Source organism: Tachyglossus aculeatus, chromosome 22 (assembly GCF_015852505.1).
Source record: "Tachyglossus aculeatus isolate mTacAcu1 chromosome 22, mTacAcu1.pri, whole genome shotgun sequence".
In the NCBI taxonomy this organism is placed as follows: domain Eukaryota; kingdom Metazoa; phylum Chordata; class Mammalia; order Monotremata; family Tachyglossidae; genus Tachyglossus; species Tachyglossus aculeatus.
The window spans coordinates 43,543,233-43,561,846 of NC_052087.1; the positions used below are offsets into that span (position 1 = coordinate 43,543,233).

General features: G+C 46.5%; 1 protein-coding gene across 2 annotated transcripts in view; it reads right to left on the reverse strand.

The window, feature by feature from the left end:
* Window positions 1–2,344: 2,344 nt before the first annotated feature.
* COPB1 (COPI coat complex subunit beta 1) overlaps window positions 2,345–18,614 on the reverse strand; it is a 30,606-nt gene continuing 14,336 nt past the window's right edge. Inside the window, exons 8-21 of one of the 2 annotated variants that reach the window (XM_038764506.1) lie at window positions 18,236–18,343; window positions 17,990–18,136; window positions 16,325–16,470; window positions 12,894–12,990; window positions 11,761–11,921; window positions 10,540–10,660; window positions 10,191–10,418; window positions 9,846–10,025; window positions 8,200–8,344; window positions 6,027–6,146; window positions 5,179–5,324; window positions 4,200–4,289; window positions 3,141–3,296; window positions 2,345–2,699 (exon numbers count right to left, since the gene is read on the reverse strand). In XM_038764506.1, the coding sequence (XP_038620434.1) occupies window positions 2,640–2,699; window positions 3,141–3,296; window positions 4,200–4,289; window positions 5,179–5,324; window positions 6,027–6,146; window positions 8,200–8,344; window positions 9,846–10,025; window positions 10,191–10,418; window positions 10,540–10,660; window positions 11,761–11,921; window positions 12,894–12,990; window positions 16,325–16,470; window positions 17,990–18,136; window positions 18,236–18,343 (1,905 nt within the window). In that variant the 3' untranslated portion in view covers window positions 2,345–2,639. The remainder of the gene's footprint in view (window positions 2,700–3,140; window positions 3,297–4,199; window positions 4,290–5,178; window positions 5,325–6,026; window positions 6,147–8,199; window positions 8,345–9,845; window positions 10,026–10,190; window positions 10,419–10,539; window positions 10,661–11,760; window positions 11,922–12,893; window positions 12,991–16,324; window positions 16,471–17,989; window positions 18,137–18,235; window positions 18,344–18,614) is intronic. The other variant, XM_038764507.1, reaches the window with a different exon arrangement.

Here is an 18,614-nt window from a genome sequence, read left to right on the forward strand (position 1 = left end):
TATTGGACAAGTCACTTCACTTCTCTGGCCTCAGTTACTTCATCTGCAAAATGGGGATTGAACCTAAGAGCCCCACATGGGACAGGGACTGTGATCAACCCCATTTGCTTGTGTCCATCCCAGTGCCTAGTACAGTGCCTGGCACATAGTAAGTGCTTAGCTAATATCATAATTAACAGCCAAGCACTGTTTTAAGCACTGGGGTAGATACAAACTAATCAGGTTGGAAGATTTTGGCACCATTTTGGAACAATGGTCCGGGAGCCAGGACTTCGGTTTGGCCAGAGGTTACAAATCCAGAAATATAGGATGGGAAAAGGAAGGTGGTGAATTGGAGGGGTACACATGCTTTTAATCAATTTTGGGTAAGTAATGTGGTGTAGTGGTTAAAACATGGGCGCAGGAGTCCGAAGGACCTGGGTTCTAAACCCAGCCCTGCCACTTTCCTGCTGTGTGACCTTGGGCAAGTCGCTTTGCTTCTCTGTGCCTCAGTTACCTCATCTGTAAAATGGGGAATAAGTCCATGAGCTATGCGGAACAGAGAATGTGTCCAATCTGATTACCTTGTATCTACCCCAGCGCTTAGAACAGTGCTTTGCACATAGTAAGCGCTTAACAAATGCCATCATCATCATTTAGAACAGTGCCAGGAATATAGTAAGTGCTTAACAAATTGGAGGGATCAACGGTCCTCTCCACCAAAACACTACCACCCTGGCTCAAGCTCTGCCCTTAAAAGCATCCTTCAAGATGACATGACAGACACTTTGTTGTGTGATCTTGGGCAAGTCATTTAACTTCTCAGTGCCTCAGTTACCTCATCTGGAAGATGGGGATTAAGACTGTGAGCCCTATGTGGGACAGGGACTGTGTCCAACCGGATTAGCTTGCATCTACCTCAGCGCCTAGCATGGTGCCTGGCACATAGTAAGCGCTTAACAAGTACCCAACTGTACCACGTCAACCCCACATTACCCGAACTGGCAAAAGGGTAAAAGTGTTTGTTGCTAGCTTCAGGGTCATACGTGCCACTGGTTTACTTTGATATTCATCCAGGGAAAATGGACAGTAAGATCGTTGTGGGCAGGGAATGTGACTGTTCTATTGTACTCTTCCAAGCGCTTAATACACTACTCTGCACATAGTAAGTGCTCAATAAACACGACTGATGATTGGCTTCCAGGCTTGTAACAGTAAAAAAGTCTGTGCTGCTAATATTCACTCAAGTGACTGCCGGTTGTGATTCTCCCCAGGACTAAACTACAGTGCAAATCACATTCACATTTGGTGCTGAGACACGGAGACCCTAAGGCTGCCAAAGCGAAAGTGCACAATTAACTAGGCGAATCAAGGTCTCTCAAGTAGTGAGCTGACTGCCTGTTCCCAGAATCAATCATCTACAATGTTTATTGAGTGCTTACTGTGTGTAGAGCACTATACTAAGCACGTGGGAGAGTCAAATACAACAGAGGTGGTAGCCACGTTCCCTGTGCACAATGAGCTTACAGTCTAGACGGGGAGACAGACATTAGTAATAATGATGGTATTTGTTAAGCACTTACTATGTGACAAGCACTGCTCTAAGTGCTGGGATAGCTACAAGGTAATCAGGTTGTCCCACAGGAGGCTCACAGTCTTAATCCCCATTTTACAGATGAAGGAACTGAGGCAAAGAGAAGTTACGTGACTTCTCCAAAGTCACACAGCTGACGCCTGGCAGAAACGGGACTAGAACCCACAACCTCTGACTCCCAAGCCCAGCTCTTTCCACTAAGCCACGTTGCTTCTCCCGCTGCTTTAAGATAAAAAAGCAATTTCTAAGTACCAATGTGGGGCCGAGGGTGGGGTGAATATCAAAGGCCCAAAAGGCTCCAAGTGCACCGATGAAATGTACGGAATGTAAAAGTGGAGAAGCAGTGCGGCCTAGTAGAAAGAGCACAGGCCTGGGAGTCGGAAGGCCCTGGGTTCTAATCCACCTGTCTGCTGGGTGAACTTGTGCAAGTCATTACACTTCTCTGGGCCTCAGTTACCTCATCTGTCAAACAGGGGATTAAGACTGTGAGCCCTGTGTGGGACAGGGACTGTGTCCAACTTGATTAGCTTGTACCTACCCCAGCACTTAGCACAATGCCTGGCACATAGTAAGCACTTAACACCAGAAAAAACAAAAACAAAAGTTGTTCAACTGCATACATTGACTATCCTCGAGGAATAAACCACAACCATGGTCATTTTGGGGAAATCAGCCCTTCCATTCTGTGAAAATAAACAATTACTGTTCAATGATGAACATAAATCAAAGAAAGCATGCATTTATTTATAAAATGACCAAAAAAATCCCACGTAGGAATCAACTGGTTTATTGTACTGTGAGACATTTTAGTACTCCAGAGAAACATTATATATGATAAACACGGTATAAGTGACTGCTAAGACAGAAAGGAAAATAAACAGGTTTTCTAAAACTGAACTTTGATTTGGGGAAAGGTCTTTAAATTATCTGCCGGAATGCATTCAGCTCAAAAACTTAGATCCTACAATTACACGGAGCATGGAAGAATACAAAAAGGTTCAGAACTCAACAAGCAACATACCTAAGATTAATGGTAAAACAGAACTGTAAAGGCCTTTCTAGACTTTCAAACGCTAGTTTTCTTCTGAGACAGATTGATTTTATCCCCGAGGCTAAGCGCCATTCCCTGAAAAGACAAAAAAAGGACATTCATCTCTCATGTTGCATAAAATGGAGTTTTCACCACCTACAGCAATCCTGAAACCAAATCCTTAAAAATAGCAGTTGCCGTGTTTCAGTCATTTACTTGAAACACACTGCTTCCAAAGTGGGTCTGGCCTTAACCCGATGAAAGCAATCCTTGGGATAGTTTATTCTGGGGTCCCCACAGGCAGCTGGGGACTTTAAATGGGCCTCCTTGGAGAGTTGTTCAAAATGGAGGCCGCTCGGCTGAATGAACTCTGTCTCCCGCCCAAAATGACAGCCAACCACCAGCCCAATCGCAAGCCACCATCTCTCCCCTCAGCCAGCCTCGGCCGGCAGGGCTTCTTTTCTAAGTGCCGCTGCCTTCTCCTCCAACTAAAGAGGAGGATTTCGAGAGGGGCGGGAAGAGAGAATCTGTCCTTACTTGACTCTTTGCTCGAATTCGGATGTGGCCGGTCACGGGGGCGTCTGGTCCAAGGTGAATCGGCTTTTCGATGCTGACGTTTGCAAGGGCGTCTTCTCCGAATATCGACCGGGCATACAGATTGGCAGCCATAAAGCCACAGTAACCGGAGAGGGCCTGAAGGACAAAGTTGAGAGGCGGAAGTCACCCCAGAAGGCCGAGGCGCCCCGGTGAGAGACGGCTCGGAGGAGGCATCAAGCGCTTAGTACAGTGCTCTGCACATAGTAAGCGCTCAATAAATACGATTGATAAATACGATTGATGAGGCATGGTGCCTCCTGGGACACACTCAGAGGAAGCCGCTTCCAGCCTGAATGCAAACCACCCCCCTGACTAGGCTGTACCATTTGAACTCTGATCAGCATCAGAACCACTGGAATCGATCCATGATATTTGTTGAGCGCTTAATGCGTGCAGAGCACTGCACAAAGCACTTGGGCGAGGACGAGTTGGGTAAGGGGCATGGCCTACTGAATAGAGCACGGGCCTGGAAATCAGAAGGACCTGGGTTCTAATCCCGGCTCTGCCATATGCTGTGTGACCGTAGGCAAGTCACTTCACTTCTCTGTGTCTCCCTTGCCTCATCAGTAAAATGGGGATTAAGACTGTGAGCCCCATGCGGGACAGGGACTGTGTCAAACCTGACAAACTTGTATCTACCCCTACCCATCCCTGCATGGGGGCAACAGAAGTTATTCAGAAGAACGACAAAAAACAGTGTTGGAAAGAAATTGGCCTTTGGAGAAGGCCACTAGCAGAAAGAGATGAGGTAATCACCATTCCGATAGAATGAGTCTTTTTCCTGATTATGTGATGCAGACCTATCAGAAAGAATATTTTCACACTCCACGCACTAATTAATGCCTTTCGTCCGAGACCCCAGTTTTCAACAGAAAGTGAAATCCCCAAAGGGGCCAGTAAACCCTCAACATTCTCCAGAACAGAAATCTGTTCTGACTGAATGGGAGATTGCAAATCAAGTGGCGGGGGGGGGGGGGGGGGGGGGGAAGGCCACCTTACCTTCTCTGGGGTGAGACACTTCATGTTTGTTGACTTTAGTATATGCTGAAGATATTCATTTAGGTCAACTATATTTGTGTTAACAGTCACCTGGAGAAAGAGAAAAAGATAAGAATTCAGTCAAGTCCCATCACTCCACTGTGATCTTCAAGCAGAACTGGGTTTACCCTCGTCAAAGGATCGATCCCATTTTGACTCGTTTCCTGTGACAACTCCCCCTTCCCCCTCGCATCTCACCATCAACAGGGGAGTTCCAATTTTCAAAGTGTCTACTTGGGTTTGGGTTTATCCTTTGGAAGGGGATGTCACAGGGAAACGGACCAACCGTGCCCCTGGTTTTAGAATCCGGAACAGTGGTCCAAGATAGAAGCAGCAAACTTCGCCCAAAACCATTGAGGGCAACACTCCTTCTCCCTGGCTCCAGTTGATTCAGATTCCCGTTTTCCTGGCTTGGGATATTACCCGGAATGTTTCCATTAATCAGCATGCACAGGGCTGCTCTTTTCCCATACTGAGACAGCAATGCCCCTCGGAAGGAAGCAATTTTCTTCATTAACACCCTTGCTCTGATTTTCAGATGAGGTTAATCTGGAAGTTTTTCTTTAATAAAAAGAATTAATAATTGCAGTATCTGTTAAGCGCTTAGTGTGTGCCAGGCACTGTACTAAGCACTGGGGTGTATACCTACAAATCAGATCAGGTACAGTTCCCGTCCCATGTGGGACTCACAAGTCTCAACCCCCATTTTACAGATGAGGTAACTGAGGTACAGAAAAGTGAAGTGACTTGCCTAAGGCCATGCGGCAGACATGTAGCACAGCAAGGATTAGAACCCATGGCCTTCTGATTCCCGAGCCCATTTTCTATCCACTACACCGAGCTGCTTCTCATTCATTCAATCATATTTATTGTACCCTACTGCACTAACCAATAGTCTGCAGTAGGATTAGGTACATAAGAAAACCCCACCAGTACTAACTTTGTTTTCCCATTCAAACTCTGCCCACATCTGGCGGAACTCAGCATCTGTGCAAGAAGCGGGCTGGATGTAATCCATGATGTCAATGTGGATATCACTGAGAACAACACAATTTCTATCACTTGCAGCTCCGGACACATCGTACACTGCAGATACACAGGGTTAGAAAGATACCAGCGCATGAGTCAATTGAGAGGAAGGTTCAGATTTCCGCATACACAGAGTGGTTTCAAAACATCCCAAGAGAGCCAAAATCTAATGCTTTTAAGGGCGCTTCTTTGTCGGGCACTATCTTGGTTTTAAATAAACAACTTTGGATGAGTGTGACAATGAAATTCACCCAGGAGGACATATATGGCTGAAAAGGCCAAAATGGGACCCAAAGTGATAGCCGCATGTGTACACACAAAAGTTGTCCCTTGTGTTGCTTGTAACACCTACCCTTGTTTTTTTTGTGTGTGTGTTTTTTTAAACAGGATTTGTTAAGCACTTACTATTTTCCAGGCACTATTCTAAGTGCTGTGCGACATACGAGCTAATCCATTTGGACGTAGTCTACGTCCCACAGGAGGCTCACACTCTTAATCCTCATTTACAGATAAGGTAACTGAGGCATGGAGAAGCTGTGACTTGCCCAAGGTCACACAGCAGACCAGTGGCGGAGCCAGGATTAGAACCCAGGCCCTTCTGACTCCCATGCCTATGCTTTATCCACAAGGCCACCCTGCTACTCATGGTTTTTTGCTTTTGCTTACTTGTTTCTGTATCCAGCACTTGTTGCAGAAAACCTTTCTACGTCACTGCAACTACTCCATGCTGAGGAAGTTTCAACAGACGAAGCAACTTACCTATATTACCAAAAATGATGCCATTTTCCGTTGAAGCTACTTTAACATTAGCTTTGATATTGGCAAAATCATGAGGAGCAAGAGTCAAAGGAGATGGCTTTTCCACAAGTTTCAGATCACCTAAAAAAAAAGGGGGAGGGGGAGCACAGAGGAATACTTAGGAGTAGGCCAGGAGAAAAAAAAATCCAAGTTCTCACACCTCATAACGACGACAACCCCTGAAGAGTTTCTAGTGAACTGAACAGCAGGAAAAGGGTGAGGATCTTGATCCATGAGAAATGAAACTCGAGTCACTTAACAGCAGGGTCTTCTCCTCACTGCAGCGGGCGATTTTTTAAATCATGACTTTGGAAAGCCTTGGCCTTGCTACAGAAATGAGTCCTAATCATTTTAATCAACATGGATCAATCAATCAATCCACTGTATTTACTGAGCACTTACTATGTGCAGAGCACTGTACTAAGCACTCGGGAGAGTACACTACAACCAAATTAGCAGGGATGTTCCCTGCCCAAAATGAGCTTACAGTCTCGAGAGGATCAAAAAAAATGGATTTTTTTTGTTTAACAGTATTTGTTAAATGCTTACCATGTTCCAAGCACTGTACTAAGCGCAGCGATAGATATAAGATAGTCAGGTTGGACAGAAGCCCTGTCCCCCATAGGGCTCATGGTCTTAATCCCCATTTTACAGATGAGAAAAGTGAAGTGGCTTGCCCGGGGTCACAGCAGACAAGTGGGGGACCTGGGGTTGGAAGCCAGGTCCTCTGACTCTCAGGCCTGTGCTCTTTCCACTAGGCCAGGCTGCTTCTCTGGCTGAGCATCATTTTCAATTTTTAGAAACCCAGCGCTTATCTCTCCCCAAACCAACCTTGAGGTTCAGCCCCTATCCACTATCCTGAAATCCGTGGGGCACTAAAATGAACTCACTCACCATTCAGAACCACTGAGCTAACCTCATCGGTATCCGCCCGGCTCGAAGCCAAGTTTTCAGACTATGATTGCTCTCCTCGTAACCCCCAGAATAAATCAACATAGCAAGGATTACCAGGTAATTGCTCATCTCATTACCCACTCACCGGTGCCAAAACACACCCGGCAAAAGTTAAGGAAGCCCAGAAAAACCGGAGTTGCCAGGGTCAGAAAGTTATATGGAAAATTAAGCTCTTAATTTAATGGACTCCCAACTAGGACTCTTGAAATCACTTCAACCAGCTTTCCCGCTGCCACTGTAGCTCTTTGCTTTGTGGACCGTAGCTCAAATAGGACATTCAGCCTTTGTGTGATTTTAAGATTTAGTAAGAGCAGAGTGAACGACGTAATGTTCAAAAACAGTCATGGCCAGCAGCTTATGTCAAGGATGTAGAATTTCAATGCCGCTCCTTCTGCTCCCTTCAACAAGGTGATTTCTACCTGTTGGCTCTACCTTCACAACACCTTTCCATCCGAAAGTTACCACACTGATCTGAGCACTCGGCACTCCATTAACGTCCCCACCTCCTACCGCTACCCTGTTGGCTGGCGTCAACCACCTCATCGTACCTCAAACTTGTCTTCCTGCCCGCCGACCCCTTGTCCACATCCTCCCTCTGACCTGGAACCCCTTCCCCCCTTCATATCTGACAGATGGCTACTCCCCCGGTTTCTAAAGCCCTTCTAAAATCCTATCTCCTCCAAGGCCTTCCCTGACTAAACCCTCCCAGCCCCCATTAGCCCTCCCTTCTGTGCCACCTAAGCACTTGGCTCTGTCCCCCTTAAACACTTTGATATTCACTCCTCTCCCATCCCCACAGCACTTCCATGCATATCCGTCTATAGTTAGACTGTGATCCCGTTGTTGGGTAGGGACCGTCTCTATTATGTTGCTGACTTGTACTTCCCAAACGCTTAGTACAGTGCTCTGTACACAGTAAGCGCTCAATAAATACGATTGAATGAATCTTAGTGTTTGTCTCCCCCCTTAGGATACCAACTACTTGTGGACAGGAATTGCATCTGCCAACTTAGCAACTCCGCTGAACTCTCTCACGCATTGCGTACAGTGCTCTGTGTACACTAAGAGCTCAAAAAATGTCAGTGATTGACTCATTCCGTGCCACAGAAACATCTAGAACTTTAATTTAGGCTGGACAACTGCACCTTAGCATCCTGCTAGTATCAGATACTTTTCTCACCTAGAGTGGCTAATTCTAGTGTGCAGTTCTGCAACGTATCACTGGTCTGGTTTACGACAAGCACATCCAGGACGATATCATACTGGTTGACATGAACGTAAGCTTCTGCATACACAGGATCTGAGAATCCTGTCAACTGGGTGACCTGTTAAAATAAAAAGAAAAAAACGGGGACTGAGTGATTGGGCATTCCGAGGAATGAGACAGATGAATCCTGTGGGTCTAGAGACTAAGAGACCCCATCACCCAGGGGTTCCGGACATCAGTGGCTACGACACTGAAGACGTTCACCTGTCTCGTGGCAATATGGTTTAAGTAAATTTCTCAGAGGAACTTTGACAGGGGGTTTCGACGGACCCTGGGCGGTTCTTCATTCATTCATTCAATCGTATTTATTGAGTGCTTACTGTGCGCAGAGCACTGTACTAAGTGCTTGAGAGAGTACGATATAACCATAAACAGATGCTTCCCCTGCCTATAACGAATTTACAGTCTACAGTTCTTGGAAGAAACAGTATACCGTGACAACAGAGAACGTCAATATTCCAGTGGCCCCTTTTCAGAGAAGACTGTTGGGCGGCCAGGATTAACTCCACCTTGGGCGCTTTATCTGAAGACAGTCAGAGCCCTCTCGTTGTCCGCTACAGAGTCGACTCTCGATTTCCCGGCACTACTCTGTCGTACTGTATCCTCCCAAGCACTTAGTACAGTGCTTTGCATACAGCAAGGGGTCAATAAATACGACTGAGACAGTAAGCTCGCTGTGAGCAAGAAAAGTGTCTGTTTATTATTATGTCGTACATGTGAGTTCTAATCCTCGCTCCGCCTTTATATTAATGTCTGTCTCCCCCTCTAGACTGTAAACTCACTGTGGGCGGGGACTATGTCTGCTTATTGTTATACTATACCTTCCCAAGCACTTAAGCACTCAATAAAGATGACTGAATAATAATTATGGTATTTGTTAAGCATTTACTATGTGCCAAGCAACGAATGAATGAATCTGCTGTGTGACCTGGGGCAAGTTGCTTCACTTCTCTGTGCTTCAGTTCCCTCATCTGTAAAATGGGGATTAAGATTGTGAGCCCCCCGTGGGACAGAGACTGTGTCCAACCCGATTTGCTCATATTTACCCCAGCACTCTGCACACAGTAAGTACTTGTAACAAATATCACAATTATTATTACTACCACCAAACAGTCTAGGCCCTGGATCTGCCCACTCCAAAGATGGGAAAACCACCTGAAGCCAATACTTGGCTTTAAAGAAAGAGTTGCAAACCCAAGTGTAATATGGGGCTCAATTTACTAGTTGACAGGAAGCTGCTAATCTGGGGGTCTGGCATCAAGCGGAATAAAGGTGAAATGATCCCGTTTTGCCTTAAAACTATGCTGATGGGGTGAGCGGGTTTAGAGTCACCGCTCTGTGTATGTCGATGAAAATCAAACAGAAAATAGTCCCAAAGGCCCGCTGAGGTATTTTTGACACTCCAGTTCCTTGATCAAAGCAAACCGAGACGACTCGTCCATTTTAAACTGAGGACTACCTGCTGTTTACACAGGCATTTCAGAGACCTGGTGAAGGAACCCCGTTCGAGTGACATGTTAGAGAAATCTTAACTCAATCTGCAGGGCGCCTTCCTTTACCTTGTTGAGTTTTGACGCTAAAGGATCAGCCGCCTCTTTCCTCTGTGTATTACCCATCGCTGCCAACAGGCTCAGCTGAAACTGATCTTCCTTACAGCTCGTTTCGTTTTTTGCCGTGAGTTGCATGAAGGAAATGGGGTCGTCTGGCTGGACCGTCACGTTCCTCTTTTCCGATTCTTTCTGAGGAGAGACAGTGAGAGGGACAGCTCTTCACTATGGACAGAAACTCCACTCGGGTGTGCCCAAGCCGAAGGATACCCTCCCCCTCCGCCTTCCCCCTCACCAACCCCGGGGAGCCGACCTGGAAAAAACGTCGACGAAACCCAAAGCACGTTTGGGCCTCACCTTCTGAGACAGTTTCTCTTCTTCCAGCTTGGCTGAGAGCATGTGAGAGAGGGACTGTCTGCATTCTTTATTGAAGATGTCATTCATTAGGGGAGAACACTCCGACAAGACCTTCAGGCACAGGGAGATGCGGTCCACATCGTCATCGGTAATTGGCTTTTTGGGAAGAGAGGACTTTCCCAGGTGAAGAATGGTGGCCATCAGCAGCATGGACTCGGCAATGAAGGACTGCAGGGGAGGGACAAATGGACAGATTCCTTCTAATGGGCTGAATTCCGACAGACGACCTCTCTCTCCCACCCCAGGGGGCAAACTAGCTCTGAGCAGGCAGAGGAAGACCCTCACTTACGTTTTGCTTTTTCTTTTCCTGAACAAGAGCCACGTAGCGCAAGGCGATCTTTGTCAGCGTGGTGGCGAGGGAGGCGGCCACGAAGAAATCCCCGTCGAGCAGAAATCCTCTGAGGGGAGGCCTGCAGCGGAATCAGGGAAAACCAAAGGCTCGACGTGGAGCTCGCGGGCTTTGCAGGCAACTGGTCGAGCAATCAGTGGGGTGGATTGAGTGCTTACTGTGTGCAGAACACTCTATTAAGCATTTGGGGGAGTACAACGCAACGAAAGTCGATAACTGACAAAACCCGACATTAGAGGCTGGGGTGGCACCGCCCCTCCCCAGTGGGCTAGCCAGCATCACCCCATGCCCTTTTTTTCGGCTCAGGGCCGAAGATGGAGACTCAAGCCACCTTTCCAGAGGTTTCCAGAGCACAGTGCCACTGTGCTCCATGGCCTGGCTCCCACCCGCTACAATAATTAAATTCAGGGAGAAGACGGGCACACGTAGGTAGACGGCGGCCGCTCCAATCGATGAAGACGGAGCCTCGGTCTGGTCACAGAAACTTCGGGCTCGAAGAACAGCAAAGAGGAACTGGTTCTAGAGTTCGTGGTTTACATGGGGTTACTCACTCGCTCTCAACCATCTGGGGTTCTGAAGTCAACATTGCTTTGCACCCTCCCTCAAAATGGCATAGAAATTTCTTCTGATGGTGTGGAGGGCAGCCCTGGAGCCCCTGGGAGTTTCACCAACATTAAGTGATGCTGACTAGACTGACCCCTTGTCTATCTGGTGGCCAAATGCCTGCCCACATCCTGCCTCTGGCCTGGAATGCTCCTCTTCATAACCTACAGCCCATCACAATCCCCACCTTCAGAGCCTTATTAAAAGCACACCTGCTCCAAGAGGCCTTCCCTGACTTAGCCTTCATTTTCTCTTCACCCATTCCCTCCTGTTTCGCCCTTATCCTTATGATTTGCACCCCTTATCCACCCCGCCTTCGGCCCCACAGCAATTACGTATATATCCACAATTTATTTATTTATATTAATGTCTGTCCGTAACTGTACGCTGTGGGCAGGGACTGTTCTACTGGATGCTCCTAAGCGCTCAGTGCAGCGCTTTCCCCACAGTAAGCATTCAGTAACTACCACTGATTGATTAATGAGGGGAGAAATGCAGTTTCCCTCATCACAGTTTTCCACCTAGCTCGAGTCCACGCGACCCGGATGCTGGCGCTACCTGTCTTCCTCCTTTTTGGCAGGTCTGGAACTACTGAGGGCGCTCTGAGTGGCATAAGTACCCATCTCCGTCACCAGCTTCTGAACCGGCCCCACCATCACTTCTTCTTCGGCTTTTAATTCGCCGGCTTCTTTCTTTATCTCCGATTCGACAATCGGGACCTAAGAGATACAAATAGATATTCGTGGGGGCCACCTTCCACCATAGGCCAATTCGTAGCTAAATTCCATCTGAAATCAGTAGCTGGGATTCACAAGCCTATTCGTTGCATTTGGTATATGACACCTCTACAGTGCAACACAGGGGAGAGGAGAAAATCGAAGAAATCGTCACAACAAATATTTTTTTGCTAGTAGCCTAGGTAGTCCCCACCTCTACACCTTGTTTTAATCTCACAACTCTTACTTATTTTCTCTCCTTAGATAAAATCCTACCCTCATGTTCACCATTTTCAAAAGATCTGGTAGGTTTACCCGAAGAAACTTTATGCATATTACCTTCTGTATCCTCAACTCTTATTTACCTTACGTAAAACCTTCAGGGTTATTAAACAAACAGAATTTTTTGCCTGCTTATTCTACTGAACTGTCCCACACTCAATACACACCACTGACTGATTGACTGATTACAGGGAGGAGTAGTGGGTCACCAGATTTACCATGTGAAACCTACTCCTTACATTTTGCTCTCAAAAACCTGTAAACTGTTCTCACTCAAAATAACTGCACAATTTGTAAATGCAGAACTAGCTCTGTGCTTTGCTCACGGCAAGCAGGCAAGCCACGTTGTTTAGTGGCAAGAGCTGGGGCTTGGAAGTCAGGGATGCTGGCTCTGTCACTGGAATTCCATGTGACCTCGAGCAAGTCATTTAACTTCTCTGGGCCTCCGTTTCCTCTCGGGTAAAATGAAAATCTGCTCCCTCTCCTAACTAGACTGTGAGCCACGTGTAGGAGAGGGACCGTGTCTGACCGGGTAATCTCGAATCGATCCCCAGCCCTTAGTACAGTGCTCGGCAATTCGTGAGCACTTAACAAATCCCACAATTATTATTCTGAAACGGAAGGCAAATGGAAAGACTGCCCCTACAGCATACAAGCTTCTTTTTATTCAGCAGGCTGGTTCAGCAGACTTACCTCTCCTAGGGACCTGCGGACTTCTGTCATCACACTCTGTATGTCTTCCTTTGTGCTACAGTATTCTCCTAGGATCCATAAAGCACCCCGGTAAATCCTGAGACAGAGAGAGACAGAAAACTTGGCTGCTTGCCGAGTTGGGAGGTCCAATGTATTCTGGAGCCCGAAGCCAGAGACTCAACAGTTTCAAAGGATTCCTAATGGCAATGTACATAGAATGTGAGCTGAGGGGAGATTTTCTTTAGTTCCTCAGGGACTGGGGAAAATAAAAATATGAACAACATTTCCGTTCATCCCAATTAAGACTGAAAGCCGCCACCCAGGCCAAACACTCATCCAAGGACACATTAAGCTCAAGTAAAAGTCAAATGCAAAAAGTCAAGTGTTTCTAGAAAGCACTCACTCCTGTTCATGAAAGCACTTAGCTTGTGTTCTATGGAACTTTTTTTTAAAAGGTATTTATTAAACGCTTACTATGTATCAAGTACTGTTCTAAGATCTGGGGTAAATACAAGTTTATCAGGCTGGACACAGTCCTGTCCCACTTGGGGCTCACAGTCTAGGCAGGAGGGAGTAGGATTTAATCTCCACTTTACGGTGGAGGAAACTGAGGCACAGAGAAGTGACTTGCCCAAGGTCACAAGCAAGCAACTGGCGGAGGCAGGATCAGAACCCAAATCCTTACTCTCAGGCCCATGCTCTTTCTACTAGACCGCACTGCTGCTCTTTCAAACTCAAACAATGCTACCAAGCAACAGGCAAGGAGAAGCAGCATGGCCTAGTTGAAAAAGCACAAGCGTGGGAGTCAGAGGACCTGGGTTTTAATGCTGACTTTGCCACATATGCTCTGTGGCCATGGGCAAGTCACTTAACTTCCCTGTGCCTCAGTTACCTCATCTGTAAAATGGGGATTGAGACTGTGAGCCCAATAATAATAACAATAATAATGATGGCATTTATTAAATACTTACTATGTGCAAAGCATTGTTCTAAGCGCTGGGCAGGTTACAAGGTGATCAGGTTGTCCCACGTGGGGCTCACAGTCTCGACCCTCATTTTACAGATGAGGGAACTGAGGCATAGAGAAGTGAAGTGACTTGCTCAGAGTCACAGCTGACAAGTGGCAGAGTCAGGATTTGAACCTATGACCTCCAGGCTCGCATCTCCTCCTGCCTTCAGACATCTCCATCTGGATGTCTGCCCGCCACCTAAAACTCAAGATGTCCAAGACTGAACCCCTTGTCTTCCCTCCCAAACCCTGCCCTCTCCCTGACTTTCCCATCACTGTTGACGGCACTACCATCCTTCCCGTCTCACAAGCCGCAACTTTGGTGTCATCCTCGACTCCGCTCTCTCATTCATCCCTCACATCCAAGCCATCACCAAAACCTGCCGGTCTCACCTCCGCAACATTGCCAAGATCCGCCCTTTCTTCTCCATCCAAAACGTTACCTGGCTCGTTCAAGCTCTCATCCTATCCCATCTGGATTACTGTATCAGCCTCCTCTCCGATCTCCCATCGTCCTGTCTTTCCCCACTTCAATCCATACTTCACGCCGCTGCCTGGATTGTCTTTGTCCAGAAACGCTCTGGGCATGTTACTCCCCTCCTCAAAAATCTCCAGTGGCTACCAATCAACCTACGCATCGGGCAGAAACTCCTCACCCTCGGCTTCAAGGCTCTCCATCACCTCGCTCCCTCCTACCTCACCTCCCTTCTCTCCTTCTACAGCCCAGCCCACACCCTCCGCTCCTCTGCCACTAATCTCCTCACCGTGCCTCATTCTCGCCTGTCCCGCCATCGACCCCCAGCCCACGTCATCCCCCTGGCCTGGAATGCCCTCCCTCCGCACATCCGCCAAACTAGCTCTCTTCCTCCCTTCAAGGCCCTACTGAGAGCTCACCTCCTCCAGGAAGCCTCCCCAGACTGAGCTCCCTCTCCCCCTCCTCCTCCTCCCCAACCCCCCTGCCTTACCTCCTTCCCCTCCCCACAGCACCTGTATATATGTATGTTTGTACATATTTATTACTCTATTTATTTTATTTGTACATATTTATTCTATTTATTTTATCTTGTTAATATGTTTTGTTTTGTTCTCTGTCTCCCCCTTCTAGACTGTGAGCCCACTGTTGGGTAGGGACCGTCTCTATATGTTGCCAACTTGTACTTCCCAAGCGCTTAGTGCAGTGCTCTGCACACAGTAAGCGCTCAATAAATACGATTGAATGAATGACTCCAAGCTCATGCTCTTTCCACTGAGCCATGCTGCTTCACAATGCTGTCCTATTGTGGGACAGGGACTGTGTCCAACCTGTTTATCTTGTATCTACCCCAATGCCTAGTGCAGTGTCTGGCATGTAAGCGTTTAGCAAAGAACATAAAAAATAAGGGATGAGGATGGTTGGTACTAAAAGTTATTCAAAATAAATAAAGTCAGGAGCTGGACAACTCTAGACTCCACTCCCAATAGCCTAATCTGGGAAAAAAAATCTTTAATTCTCCAATGAAGTTTCCATTTACACCTGATTGGAAGAAACACAAAAATCAGCGGAGGTGACTAATCCAAGAGTTTAGTGATAGGAATTCGTGCCTTGCAACGTTTTCTTTACCTCTCACAATAGAAGCTACACTTGTCCATCAGAACAAATATTAATATATTTTTAATGTTCTAAAGTGGGACGGTGGCCATTTGGCAGCTGCTACTCATGTCATAACCCCATTAGACCAACTGAAATCCTATTATTATTGTTGTTATTATTATTAATAATTAATTAATTGTTAATGGAATTTGTTAAGAGCTTATTATGTGCCAAGCACTGTTCTAAGCACTGGGGCAGATACGGGGTGATCAGGTTGTCCCACATGGGGCTCCCAGTCTTAAACCCCATTTTACAGATGAGGTAACTGAGGCACAGAGAAGTGAGCGACTTGCCCAAAGTCAGACAGTTGACAAGTGGCAGGACCGGGATTAGAACCCATGACCTCTGACTCCCAAGCCTGAGCTCTTTCCACTGAGCCATGTACTTCATTCTGCCAGTGGGTTTAAATGGAGCCCAGTTCAGCTGCAGGGATTCTCTGGCAGCCCTAGATATATGACTTTAGATTAAAATTTCATTAGAAATTGTGCTCTCCCACAGGTGCAAAAGGCACATGATTTTAAATGACAACCTTGAATCACTGAGACAGCCGCCACATTGCCGACGTCCAGAATGCATACGGGGAGCTGAAGGACTCAATTAATTATGGAAATAATTATTTTTTCCACCTTATGGATTGACTTCAACAGTGGTTGACTGCTTGGGTCTTTTAGTCCGGAACCTTTAACCTCCTTTGTGTGGCCCTACTAGCTACCCTCAACTTCGAAATCTTCCAGAAACAGGAATGAGTGGAATTGTTAATCTGAATGGCTTCTGAAACTCTTAAAGACCTACTTGACAGATTTAATAGCATGGAAGACTTCCAGCATCTTCTCAACAATAAGCAATCGGAGATTATCAAATCGCTGAATTGCCTCTCGCACAAACTCTAAGACGTCAGCAGCTGCTGCTTCATTATTGTCACTGAGAAACTCCATTAACTAGAACAAAAAAAAAACAGGAACACTTTCACACCTTCTGAAAAAATCACAGCCCTTGCAAGAAAAAAAGTACCCAAAGGGAACCTATTTAATGCTCTGATTTTGAAATTCAGGGACTATGCACTGACACACACTGAGAAGCAGTGTGGCTTAGTGTAAAGAACTTTGACCTAGGAGTCAGAAGGACCTGGGTTCTAATCCTGGCTCCACCACATGTCCACTTTATCCACCCCAGTGCTAAGTACAGTGCCTGGCACATAGTAAGTGCTTAACAAATACATTATTATTATTATTGCTGTGTGACCTCAGGCAAGTCACTTCATTTCTGTGGGCCTCAGTTCCCTCACCTGTAAAATGGGGATTAAGACTGTGAGCCCCACGTGGGACAACAATCACACTCCCTCTCTTCAAAGCCCTACTGTAGGCTCACCTTCTCCAGGAGGCCTTCCCAGACTAAGCCCCCTTTTTCCTCAGCTCCCCCCCACACCTCACCCCAACTTGCTCCCTTTGCTCTAACCCCCTCCCTGCCCCATAGCACTTGTGTATATTTGTACATATCTACAATTCTATTTATTTATATTAATGCCTGTTTTACTTGTTCTGATGTGTGTGTGTATATATATGTGTGTGTGTATATATATATATATATATATATATATATATCCCTATTTCCATGTATTTACAGCAATGCTATTGATAACTATTTACTTGTTTTGATGTCTGTTGCCCCCCTTCTAGACTGTGAGCTCATTGGGGGCAAGGATTATCTCTCTCCGTTGTTGAACTGTACTTTGCAAGGGCTTAGTACAGTGCTCTGCACACAGTAATCGCTCAATAAAACACAACTGAATGAATGAATGACAAGGACTGTGTCCAACATGATTAACTTGTATCTACCACCACAGGGTTTAGACCAGTGCTTGGCACATAGTAAGTAATAATAATAAAAACGATGGTGTTTAAGTGCTTACTATGTGCCAAGCACTGTTCTAAGCACTGGGGTAGATGCAAAGTAATCAGGTTGTCCCACGTGGGGCTCACAGTCTTAACTCCCATTTTACAAATGAGGTAACTGAGGCACAGAGAAGTTAAGTGCCTTGCCCAAAGTCACACAGCTGACGAGTGACGGAGCAGGAATTAGAACCCACAACCTCTGTCTCCCAAGCCCGGGTTCTTTCCACTAAGCCATGCTGCTTCTTTACAAGTACCGTTATTATTATTATTGTTATTATTAGCACAAGGCTGCATAGGCCCAAGTTTATAAATTGCTTTTTCACTGTAACCTCAAGCAAAGCATGACTGTTCCAGTGTGTGCTAACAAGGGCAGGTCAAGGGTTGCCTCCTTTCCAGAGTTTTGGGTTTTTTTTAATTATCTGGGTCACCAAGAATCTCCAGAAAATCAAATCACTCCTTGGGAAATCGTGCCACAAACTGAATGCCAGTAGTATCCATGGGGGCCCGATTATTCGGCATTTCTGAATGAAACCATGTTCAGGAAGCCGGCAGAGCGCAGACGTACCACAGGAATGACATTCGCGGCCATCTCCGGGAAACGGACACTACAGGAGTGGAGCGTGCGCACGAGCAGCTGCCTGTACTTGTCCGTGTCTTCGTGCTCCGTCACGTTGTTCGTCTTAATCACTTCCTTCTTCAAAACGATCACCAGCTACGACACCGAGGCAAGAGAGAGAAATGAGTTCCCCTGGAAGCAGATGCCTCTGTGAAAAGGGTGACCTGGCCCACAGCAAAACGAAGACAGCATTACCTCTTCAACGTTTCTGGAGGACACGAGATCCAGCGCCAACTGGAGGGTTTTCTTACGCACTTCTAAGTCCGGGGTAGTCAATACTCTTAATATGTCCATAACCAGATCCTGGAATTCAGTGAGATTGCTAGTTAGATCACTTCTTAACCCACTTTCATTTCACATCATTAACGAGGAATATATTAACTATTCTCTTCCAAGCACATAGTACAGTGCTCCCACGGCTTCAACTATCATCTCTATGCTGATGACACCCAGATCTACATCTCTGCCCCTGCTCTCTCCCACTCCCTCCACGCTCGCATCTCCTCCTGCCTTCAGGACATCTCCATCTGGATGTCTGCCCACCACCTAAAACTCAACATGTCCAAAACTGAAC